Source organism: Petromyzon marinus, chromosome 21, assembly GCF_048934315.1.
Source record: "Petromyzon marinus isolate PM22_M1 ecotype Great Lakes invasive population chromosome 21, UKy_Petmar_22M1.pri1.0, whole genome shotgun sequence".
NCBI classification, from domain to species: domain Eukaryota; kingdom Metazoa; phylum Chordata; class Hyperoartia; order Petromyzontiformes; family Petromyzontidae; genus Petromyzon; species Petromyzon marinus.
Genome location: NC_133687.1, coordinates 9051335 through 9063646, shown reverse-complemented (window position 1 = coordinate 9063646; position 12312 = coordinate 9051335). Strand labels below are relative to the sequence as shown.

General features: G+C 46.5%; 1 protein-coding gene across 2 annotated transcripts in view; it reads left to right on the top strand.

The window, feature by feature from the left end:
• The window catches only part of LOC116944425 (carnitine O-palmitoyltransferase 1, liver isoform-like), a 42038-nt gene that overhangs the window by 17300 nt on the left and 12426 nt on the right, over window positions 1-12312 (top strand). For both annotated transcript variants that reach the window (XM_032958025.2, XM_076068530.1), the window contains exons 2-11: window positions 3495-3854; window positions 6069-6208; window positions 6429-6600; window positions 7114-7215; window positions 8268-8405; window positions 9527-9604; window positions 10331-10438; window positions 11017-11101; window positions 11454-11649; window positions 12024-12209. In XM_032958025.2, the coding sequence (XP_032813916.1) occupies window positions 3714-3854; window positions 6069-6208; window positions 6429-6600; window positions 7114-7215; window positions 8268-8405; window positions 9527-9604; window positions 10331-10438; window positions 11017-11101; window positions 11454-11649; window positions 12024-12209 (1346 nt within the window). In that variant the 5' untranslated portion in view covers window positions 3495-3713. The remainder of the gene's footprint in view (window positions 1-3494; window positions 3855-6068; window positions 6209-6428; window positions 6601-7113; window positions 7216-8267; window positions 8406-9526; window positions 9605-10330; window positions 10439-11016; window positions 11102-11453; window positions 11650-12023; window positions 12210-12312) is intronic.

The window sequence follows — 12312 nt, the reverse complement described above, 5'->3', positions numbered from 1 at the left end:
GAAAATGTGAAACTTTTTTCAAATTTTCCCGCTGTGGTTTTCACACCTGATGATGATTGATATTATTTCCCTTCGACGTGACTTTACCGAAAGAACCAACAATATAAGTCAATAGTGATCCCATGGCAAGGGCTTTCGCATCGCCGAGATAGATTCTCGCGCCCACCACATCTCGACATTCTCTTATCGAGCCTCTTCACCGGGTTCTGCGCCGCTTGTGCCAGCCTGACATTGGGGTGCAGCCAATAACCAACACCCGCCATTCGCCGCCAAGTGACGATGACGTCCCCACGGCGCCTGTGCCAGGCCAGGTGCACTTCGAGGCCACGTGAAGTATCGAAGAGCTCGCTGACAGAAGGTCTCGGGGGACAGACCCAGGTGCCACGGGTTGGCTGACTGAGATGGCTGATAGATGCACCAGCTGTGCCAACTTGCTGCGTTTTAGCCACCCGGCACTCCGCTCGATCTTCTTTGGTTCTTTCGGTAACGTCGCCACGTAGAATGAGAATAAAGTAATAAAATAAAACAAACAAATTCTCACGACGTTTCGGCCACAACACAAGCGGCGGCCTTCAGGTGAAAGGAACAAACCTGTCGGGACGACAGAGCTACAATGAACGCTGCTAAGATTCACAGCGTCTTTTAAGCTGGCTGAGAGAAGTGAGGCACCTTGACAAAGGGGGTTTACATATCAAACAGGAGAATTTAGCATTGAAACAGTTTAGGGATTAGCTTGTGACTGGTCACAGAAATGGCTATATTTTATTCTCATTCTACGTGACTTTACCGAAAGAACCAAAGAAGATGAATCCTTGCAGTCACGAAAGCTTTAAATCGAAACTCCGCTCGATGTGTTGAGTGTTGCTCCTCTGCCCTCTCGTTGTTACTGGAGGGCGATTGCCTTCAACTTCCCAGTAGCAGCGTCCTATGTAACTTTGGCGCCCCCTGTCGCCGTTAAATTGTGGTTAAGTAATATTTACCTATGTAACATAACTTTCGCACAAATGCGCCTCATGATGATTAGTTTATGGACTAGGATGTACAGGGTTGCTGAAATCGAGTTAATATTTGACTTAAAAAAAATCGTACAAATATTTTCCCTGGATAATCCATTGAAATCAGATTGCATATCTTCCTTTGCAAGTAATCGATGTATTGCAAACCCGTAATTATCGCTTGTATAAACATTTTATAATACACAACTTAATCTAGTATAAAGTCATACAATATACTGAGACGATCACTGGATTTAGAATTATAAGTATGCGAAAAACATTGCCGGCCGAAATTGTCGTGGGAAAGTCAAGATGAGATGGTTGTTTGAAGAGATTCTGAGACGAATTTCCGTGAGAATCTGCCCAATGCTAATATTTACAGACCGCATTGTGTTCCTATTTAAGCAAATTATTTGGCAAACAAGAAAAAGTGCTTTGCAAAAGATCCATTTCCCAGAACATAACCTCTTTTTTATATATATATTTACTTTTCAGAGCAGTGGGTTGCCGACGAACATCTTGTTGTTGTTGAGCGTTTTGTTAATTAAGGCCGAGTTAACCTAGACGAGTTCCAGCACAGCTTCAAGTGCCGCTTGCTGCTGATTTTAATTCTGGAATGGAATCTGACTTGGGTCACTGGGTTCATGGTGCAGTGCATGAACCACTGCGCTACCGCACCCCGCAATGAACACATGAGGTCAGTGTAATGACTTGCCTCTCTGCGGAGGCCGACTTGCGAAGAAATGAAGCCGATAAAGACGTGCACTGGTTGAGCAAATATTTGCGTGAAAAAGTACATAGTGCAATACGTGTGACATTTTAGTTGAAATAAGCTTTGGTGTTCATTGTTAGCAAGTCTTGGTTTTGTTTTTATTTTTGTGGTTTCAAACTGAATATGTACAGTATGGAACTTAAATTTTGATTTAAAGCTTTCGTGACTGCAGTAATTCATATTCTTAGTTTTTTCGGTAAAGTCACGTTGAAGAGAAACAACAAAATATATATAAAACAATAAAAAATTCTCACGACGTTTCGACCATAACTCAAACGGTCATCATCAGGTGTGATGGTTCAATGAGCCACTCTGTCTACAGGAAAGCTACCCATACGGATGCTTATCTGAAACCGGATTCCCACCACCATCCATCACAGAAGAATTCTCTCATCAAGACTCTGTATCATAGAGCCCAATGCATATCCGACCAGGAACACATAAGCAGTGAACTCAAGCACGTACACCAAGCTCTTAGGGCTAATGGTTACTCCGACTATACAATCCGCAAAGCTATCACTCAAACCATGAAGAAGAACCCTCTTGAGGAGCCTTTCAAAACCATCACTTTACCCTACATTGCTGGGATCACAAAAAAAGATCTCCAAAATCTTGAATAAACACAAGATCCAGGTCCGTTTCAACACATTACATAAAATCCGTGATCTGGTTCCGTCTGTAAAAGATGTGATTCCGGACATACAATACCCTGGTGTCTACAAACTAAGTTGCCTCTGTGGTAGTAGTTACATTGGAGAAACCAAACGCCATATCTCGGACCGCATTCGTGAACATAAAGCAGACCTTAAACACGGTAGGACCAACACCTCGGCCGTAGCAGATCATTGTTCTAATTCAGTAGGCTCACATGCCATTGACTTTTCCAAGACGGAGGTTCTTTGTAAGCCATCTGGCTTCCATGAGAGATTCGTTCATGAGGCTATCCACATATACAAACACAGAGACAATTTCAACCGAGAAGATGGATTCTATCTTAGCAATCATTGGAAAGATTTGATAAATCATTTCAGTTCTTGATTGATTGTTCACGCTTACAGTGGCTTTCAGACAGCATACATAAAAACAAATTTCGTCTCCCCCCTCCTCTTTTCAAAAAATAGATGGACTAGTCCTGGGCAAACTGCCAATCGTTGCGCGTGACGCAAACGTTATTTTTATATATATATAAATAAATATTCCGTTTTCAAAATAAATTTATGCAAACCGACACACCTGATGATGACCGTTTGAGTTATGGTCGAAACGTCGTGAGAATTTTTTATTGTTTTATATATATTTTGTTATTTTGTTGTTTCTCTTCAACGTGACTTTACCGAAAAAACTAAGAGTATGGAACGTGTCTGAAGATGTCTACCAAGGCGATGGAGCGATGAAATTTGTCCACGTGCTGGTGCTTGGTGGATTGATACAGTGCAAGATTTGTGAGAGGTGTTGGTAACTTGGAGAGGCCTTTATCTAGCAGTCGTTAACCATGGTTAATGGTGTAAAGCAGTGGTTCTTAACCTATGGTGTATGCACCCCCTGGGGGTGAGAGATGCCCTTTCTGGGGGTGCGAGACATGCCAGATTTTTTAAAGAAGGTAAATAATCGAAAACGCATATTAAGCACGGACACGTAAGTACGTAACTACTTTGTTTCATCAAACCTATGTATTTATTTATTAACTTTATACATTTGTGACGATTGTGTTTTTTTTTATTCCACAGAAGGAAATTCAGCTGCCGACTCAGCCTGACCACATCTACGTTTTAAAGAGTAGCAATCAACAAACATAGCAAAAAATACAACCTTTTATACCATTGAAGACCAATATATAACAAAATATAGAATATTTCTAGGAAAACTTCTTTACACACGACAGAAGAACAAACTTTACAAGTCAAAACAATAGTTCATTGTTTAGTTGCGTGGGGTGAGCCGCGGTCATGGCAGAAGCCCACCAGGCTGTGGCCTTCCAGTTCACGGTGACCCCGGATGGCATCGACTTGCGGCTTTGCCATGAGGCGCTCAAGCAGGTGTGGCTATCGGGGGCTCGCAACTGGAGGCGCCGCGTCACCTCCATCAAGGTACCTGCTCCCTCCTCCATCCGCTGCCTTCCCTTTCTGCACCAGCAAATATGGCAGCTCCTGCGTTTTGCTGTGGCTCGGACCTGCCTTGCTTCACATTGTCATCGTAATCATTCCAATGGCCAGCCGCACATTTCTATTTTTAGCCTAGGGGAGTCCCTGATGGCAGCTGTCCCTGTGCGGCACAAGGTGACGTGGCACTGGCCTGCAGGCGTGCATTAGTCTTGTCAGCGGTGGGGGGTGATGGGTCTCGCGATCGGCATTTCTTCTCCGAAGATGTCACTATGGGCGCCTTCACGAGTTGAATTGGATTACAAGCCGTTGTATAAAACGTTTGTGTTAAGCATGGGGCGATGTTGAGATTGGTTATTCCAATTAATTAATCTGTAATTTTCAAACACGGGAAATTTAGACCATGACGCCGGCACACTTGGCCTCTACTTTTGTGTAAAAGTGACATCCACTGTGATGCAGACGGTGAATATTTATTCTCGATACACATGCAGTATTAACGAGTGCAGCTAGGAGATTGAACCCCACAAACCTTTGGGGCAAGCGACAAACGCACTGCCACTGGGGCCGTGTCTTGTTTCGCTCTACTCTTTCTATCCCTCGGTTTATCTCGTCCTTATCGTTCCTTAATCTGCCCTGTCACATTTCCAAAACATTGTCCTTCCTTGCTAGGTCTTACCGCTTTGTCCTCTGCACTGTTTTTCCACCTTGCGCTCTACCACATCCACCATGATTGCTGTTGATCTATTGATTATCCCTGGGTGGATTGTCAGGATTGTGCTTGTGAAATAAATAAATAAATATTTCCCCACGCAAGCTCGTGTAACTATTTATTACTTGGTCCTCGCTCGTTAATTCCTCGGCCCACGTGACCACAAACACGCCGGCAATTAAACTCTTTACGTCAGGGTAACATTTTTTATCACGCCTTCTGCGTATTCACCTACCGCTCTGTTGGTAAATGATGAATGCGATTTTATAGCCTAATTTACAATTGTTTGCATAATCCATGTTTTTTGTTTTCTGTGAACTTCACTCTTTGATTCCGCCTCCCATATTGAGGACTCGGTCTACCAGACTGCCTATTTCGTCTCGTCTATACTGTGTTCAACCACCGTACTGCAGGTCACAATGCTCTTCTGATTCTTCCCTCACACTGCTCGACTTTGGAATTCCCTCCCTTTGTCTCCCCCCCCCCCCCCCCGAGTTCCTTTGCCTTGCTCAATTCAAAAAGCTTGTCAACTCTCTATTACAAAGGTCATTATACTGTTTGTTCCTGGCTTAGTGGCGTTTTGGGAAATTTGGCCTGTACTTTGCAGCTTTGCTTTACATATATAAACATTAAAACATTTGGGACAGATCATCGAGAGTTGACTATACATTATACTTTTCCCTGCCCGGCTCTACCCCACAATGCCGCCCTGTCCTGCCTTGCCCTTCTTTATGTCCGATCTCGCACGCCTTGTCAAATGCAACTGTTTAAATTTATATAACAGTGTCTAAATGCAAGACATTTCGCAGACTTTTAATATACATTGGGGCAGATTTGAGGCGGGTTGGGGGCGCGGGAGGAGTTGGGTCAGGGAAACATTATGGCACAGCCTTGAAGAAGCAATCAGAGCCCAGCACCTCCAACAACAAAAACAATGAGCCCCAGGGTCCGCTGGAGCAGCCAAGGTAGCACCAACTTGCCCCTGGGGGATAGGTTGGCATACTAGGGGGTGCTAGGACCCTTTACCAGTGAGTCGCAGGGAATTCTTGGAGAGGGCTGGTGTCGTTCACCAACAAGTCACAGGGATCGTTTCAGTCAGAGGCCTAGGCCCTTCTGCAATGAGAACCAAGGGCGAAGGCAACGAAGCACCATCGACAAGTTCCAGGGTGACCCTGGTGGTAGACGGGGCCCGGAGCAAGAGGCGGGAGGCGACAGGGTTGAGGAGCGATGATGCGAGGGAGAGGTCCGGAATGGGTTGGGAGCAAGTGTGGGAGTTGGTCCCAGCAATAGGAAAACGGAGGGTAGGAGCAGAGAGAGAGTTTGGTTTGGGCAGCGGCAGCATCATTGGTGGACAGCCGTGTCAACCCAAGAAACCGGAGGTCGGCAGCTGGAAGGCCTTTACCCACGCGTCTACAATGTTGTCTCATTACCCTCAAACATGTTGAATACGCATGTATGTGTGTTTGTGTGCGTGCTCCCGTGGGCCACAGAATACCGTGTTGACAGGGCTCTACCCTGTGCACCCATCAAGCTGGATGGTGGTCGCCGTCGGCACGGTGGGGAGTGTGTACCTGCGCGTGGACCCCTCGATGGGACTCATCGCCCGGATCCGAGATGCCCTCCCCAACGGGTACAACCTCTAAACCACACACACCGATCTAAAATCCAGGTCCACACCTGAGCGATCAGTTATGCAAACAAATCACTTTCAAAATCGCCCGTAACTTATCGTCACCAGGCTTGAATTATTGCAGGCCTACTGTGCACGCTCGCCTTTGTGTTTGCATTCGTGTTTGTATTTGTTTGCCCTGTGTGTTGTGTACATGCTTTGTGTGCCTGCCTGTGCACAGTGGCCTCATCTCGCCACACAACAAGGAGATGCTGAGCGCGGTGCTGTTTGCTTCGGGCCTGTGGGGAGCCATCATCCTCACCATGCGCTACACACTCAAGGGTCTGCTCACCTACCACGGCTGGATGTTCCAGCCCCACGGACGCATCTCCCACGCCACCAAACTGTGGATTGTGAGGCTCGCCGAGATCGCTTCTTTCGCACTCCCACGGAAACTCGGCCAATGAACGAGTACCGCACATAGCGCGATCGGCCATTACACACAACGTAATGTTGAACTTTATAATCTTCCTGATTTGGAATTGCTTAACACTCTCTGCCGAAAGTTTATAACTGTGGCTTGGGTCTCATGATGCCCCTTGTCATAGGTATTAAGTCTATACTGCTGATGATGCCAAGTTCAAATCCCCTCTGGTACTCCGTGTCGACGGCCCTCTCGGGCCTTACATTTTAATGTAATAATAATATTTATAATGCGCCATATTTTGACCAACATCAGAGTTCCACACCGAGGGGGCGACAGCAGAGAACCGGCGTGAGAACTAAATGCTCTCACGGCACTCATCCAATCGGGTCTCTCCTGTTCTCCTGTTCTTATATATATATACGCTTTGGAGAGTTTTTTTTTTGTTAATGGATGCATGCCTTGGTGTAATCATGGCCCTTTGTCTGCGTGCTTCCTGCAGCTGATGGTGAAGATCTTCTCCGGTCGCAACCCTCAGCTTTACAGTTTCCAGTCGTCGCTGCCCAGGCTGCCCGTGCCGTCTGTCCACGACACCATGAGTCGCGTACGTGTTACGCTTTGATTTGACCATACACAACTGAGTACCCAAGTGGTGGCCCCCGTGGTTGTTCGGTATTGTACGCACGTGGATGTGTGTGAATGCTTGTGCGAATGCATGTGGGGAGCAATGCCAACGTGGTGAGCACGTTGCGCTATGAACCCACCAATCCAGAGTTCAGTTCCCGCTCATGGCAAACTTAAGTGGTGAATATCCGAACTGGTCCCGAGCCTTCCTGAGGTCAACTCGACCATGAATTAGTACCTGGTGTGGTGTATATACATAAGTGCTGGGGAGTCAAAGTCGGCCAGGTGTTGTGGTACTTAGCCTGGCCGTGCCACCCTCTCGTTGTTCATGCACTGGCGATGAAATCCAGCGACGAAGAATGAGTCTTAGGCCAACGTGATAATGTCACACAATTCCCCCATGACATCATTGCATGTGATGTCATCCCCACATACGTCATTACTTATGATGTCGCGTGTAATGCGCCCCTTGTGATAACATGAGATGGCACCCTGTATTTTTGGCGGGAAGTTTCAACTGCTCACAATGTGATGCTGCCTGAGGGGATTGCAAGTGTCCCACCTGAAGCGAAATTCACTTTATGTTGTTGATATCCTTTGCACATTTTTGTAAAAATTCTGCGAACTTTTTTCTGTTTGTAAAGCCGTTTTGGCATTATATACGAAGCCATCGGCGTATTGCCTCATCTATAACCTTGCTCAATTCAACAACCTTGTTAACTCTTAATATTACAACAGTGATAATGCCGTTGCTGCTGGCGGTGTGACATAGGGCTTTGGGCCTGTGCTCAACAACTGTGTTTACATTTTTAAAAATAAATACCCGATATGTATGCGTGCGTGATACTTAAAGCAATGCGTAGTGCTCGGATAATGCGTTGACAAAACAACTGAATAGTTAAATCGCTTTGAACTGAATCTCTAATTGTACCTCCTTCATTGGCCGTACGAAATCAGAATTTGGAGCTCACTCGTCCGGAGCGTTTCTGTACCGCTCGAAAGTGACCGCCGGGTCTGCTTTGCGCACCACAGTACCTGGAGTCGGTGCAACCTCTCTTGGACGAAAAGAAATTCCAGCGCATGGAGGGACTCGCGCGCGACTTTGAGAAGAACCTGGGCCCCAAGCTGCAGTGGTACCTGAAGCTTAAGTCGTGGTGGGCCTCAAACTACGTGAGTCGTTTTTTTTTTTTTTTTTGCTGGCCACCTCAACCGTCGCGCAACGTTTTGCCGCAACTTTGAAAATATTGTAAAGGGTCAAAGTGCAGCCACTGCAATTGCTTTTTGCTCACGCCGCTGCTCGTGCATAAGGGCCTCTGCTCGTGGGAGTTTGAGAGAGCACCTAGAGCGAGTATGTGACCTACTCTTTTACACTGGCTGGATGTCTTTTGAAGAGGTGGGAAAATACACACTTTACCCATTTCACTATTTATGTATGTATGTATATACAGTAAAAAAAACCTTGGATTGCGAGCATAATTCGTTTCCGGAAACGTGTTTGTAATCCAAAGCACTCGTATATATCAAAGCACTCGTATATCAGTTGTGATCACGTGACGCTCGGCAGACAAAGCGTTTACGTTACTACTCGTATTGCAAGACCCTCGCTCGTTTATCAAATTAATATTTACTTAAAATTTTTTGCTCGTCTTGCAAAACACTCGCAGACCAAGTTACTCGCAATCCAAGGTTTTACTGTATATAGAACTTCTTTTGCACCGTACATAGTCAACCGTGCACATTGGAGATGCTCCTTAAAATATTGCTATAAGTTGTCTATAAAAGCAAAGTATACAAAACAGGGCTTGGAGATAGTGGTTTTGACTGGAATATCATGGGGCAAGGTTTAGTCAATCGAAGCTATTTACATATCTAGATCCAAATCAAACTTTTTAAAGATAATAAACCACAAGTAAAATATTATTATTACTTTTATTTAGCCAGGAATGGCCCTCACTGAGTCTCAAGACTCTACTTCAGGAGTGTCCTGCCACGTATGAGCAGTCGGGAGTTGACGTTCCTGTGTGTAATCCCACAATTGAGTATTTTAAGGTAATATTGCAGTATTGGGACGTTTAGCCAACACCAGTCACATTCTGTGTTTGAATTCCCTGTGGGAAACCATGCAGAACAAAGGGAGAACTCGCAAACTCCCCACAGAATCGCACCAAAGTCGGAAATCAAACCCATGCACTTCTTGCTGCGAGGCGTAAGTGTTACCACTGCGTCCATCCTGCCCCCCCCCCCACCCCCCTTGAAAAAATAATTGCGTGTACCGGTGTTTCTTGCCACAGGTCAGCGACTGGTGGGAAGAATACATCTACCTGCGTGGGCGTGGACCCATCATGGTCAACAGCAACTACTACGCCACGGTAAAGATGCGGTGAAACCACAGACATCCAAGATCCTCTGTTTCACACAATTGCAGTGTATGGGACATGCCCCGTGACCGGGGAAGCTCCTCCTCGCATCATTACACCCGTCTTCACGAGGGTTTGCTGTAAATGACAATTTGCATATCGTATCCTGTACTTACAGTTTATGAGAGGAAGCCAGCGGCACTCTTAACATGAACGCACGCAAGGCTTTTTCACACTAAAAATTGTGGATTGAGGCAGTGTTTGTGTCCCTTATGAGAGCCACCTTCCGCATCATCCGAGTTATTTTTGTTGTTTAATCATTGAGAGGTTTCCAAAATGTATTCCACCCTTTTTTGACAACGTTCATAACTCGTCAGATTACAATAGTGTTCTGTGTATGAATGGTGTTGGTGAGTGGATTGTAAACGTGTGGCTGTGTGTGCATGCTTGGATTTGTGTGCGCAAGTGTTGTAGCGGTTAGCACGCTGCGCTACGAACCTGGTAACCCCGGGGTTTGATTCTCGTTCACGGCCGACAGCAGTGACGATTATATGAACCAGTCCTGGGCCTCCCCTGAGTCGACTCGGCCTCAAAAATGTAGTACCTGCTACGGTGTGTAAACATTTCCACTGAGGAAACAAAGGCGGCTGGGTGTGGCGCTGGTGTTTGCTTGACAGCATGTGCTCCTACAGTTTGTTAAGGCGATACGGCGGGGGATGTTTTTGTGCTCGTGCACAGGATTTTCTCTACGTGAAGCCCACGACGGTGCAGGCTGCTCGTGCGGCAAACGTCATTCACGCCATGATGCTGTACCGCAGGATGCTGGACCGCGAGGAGGTTAAGCCGGTAAGACGCTGGCTGGGTGGTGGCGGCTTCGAGATTATAATAAAACACGTTACAGGGCACACATTTACAAGCTTTACGCTTGTACTCGCAGACATATAACCAGTGCTTTATTTCGGACAGAAAACTCCTGAATGCTCTTCCAGGATTCATATCTTCACGTCTTGCCATCTTGTCTTATTTCGTCCCATCTAATTTTTTTTTTTAATAGACCTGTTCATAGGATTTTAGGAATATAGGTTCCAATAATATAGGGTTATTATGGGCAGGTGGGCCTTTGGCTTCAGTGGTAGTTTGTGCCTTTCATCGCTAATCGCTGCTGCAAACCAGCCTAGCAGTGTTAAAAGAAAAACTAAAGAGTGGGAAATGAAGCCGTTGAGTATAACTGAACTTGATTGCACACATTCACACGTGTCCGTACGTTAATCACGGCAAAAAAAGTCTGTGCAGCCATTTATAGAACGCAAGGCAGGATGTGTACAAGTAAATTTTTACGAGCGAATTGTCGAGCATGAATGTGCAAAGTTCAAGCGTGATGGTTGAGTCACTGACGAGTGTTGTTATTGCGATCGATGATGCAGATGATGGTGCAAGGAGCCATTCCAATGTGCTCGGCACAGTACGAGCGCATGTTCAACACTACACGGATACCTGGCATTGAGACGGGTATGTGTGTGTGCACGCGTGCTTGGAAGTGGTAACATCGTGGTTGGTGCGCTGTTCTGCAAACTCGGCCTCCTCAGTTCGATTCCCGGCTAAGGCCAACGTTAGCAGCGAATATCTCAACTGTTCTTGGGCCTCCCCGAGATCCGCTCTGCTTTAAATGAGTACCAGGTACTATGAAATGAAATTTCCACCGCTGATTCGGAGCCGCAAACAGGTGACGAGCACCGCCTCAATGATCATTCGAGCAGGAAATCACTCGAACTTGTTTTTGACTCTCCTCATCCTTTGAGTTGTCGCCTGGTTAAACAAATCGACTCGATTTCTTTCGCACCTTCCAACGCTTCCTCTGCAGACGTGCTCGAGCACAGAAACGACAGCAAGCACATGTGCGTGTACCACGCTGGCCGCTTCTACAAGGTCTGGCTCTACTTGGGCGGGCAGCTGCTGGGCCCGCGCGCTCTGCAGGAGATGCTGCAGCACATTCTGGATGACCCCTCGCCCCCGCAGCCCGGAGAGCACCACCTGGCCGCCCTCACCGCGGGAGAACGGTTAGAAAACCCCCTGGCCAAGCCCTCCATCACGCCTTCCCATCCCCTGACGCCTGTATATATAGTTTGCATGTTCTCCCCGTGGTCGTGTGGATTTTTCTTGGGCCCTCCAGTTTTTCCCTCCACATTTAGAAACACGTGTTTAGACTAATGGGCTGCTATAAATCTCCGCAAAATGAGCCACTTAATTGGGCGATAATTTGTGGGCAGGTCGCTTCTGAAAAAAGAGCTTTGTAGCTCAGTGGGCCTTACCTGGTAAAATAAAAAAAATAGTTACATTTGTATAGTTTATTAGCGCCACGTTCTCTATCCCCCATGATGTTGGAGCTGTTCGTGCCGTTCCTGTGTCCGGGCACACGTGTGTGTGTGTGCAGTATCCCGTGGGCAAAGGCTCGCTCAAGCTACTTTTCAGAGGGTCGCAACTTCACGGCGCTGCAAGCGGTGGAGAAAGCGGCTTTCTTCATCACACTGGACGACACGGAACAGGGTTACCGGGGTGACAGCACGGGGTCGCTTGACGCCTACTGCAAGTCACTGCTGCATGGAAAATGCTACGACCGGTGAGTACAGGGGGAGTGAGCCGTCAGAATAATTTTTATCATTGGTAATGTTTCACATTCATCTCCATCTGTATTCAGTCTGTTTGGGAATTGAGTGTTATCT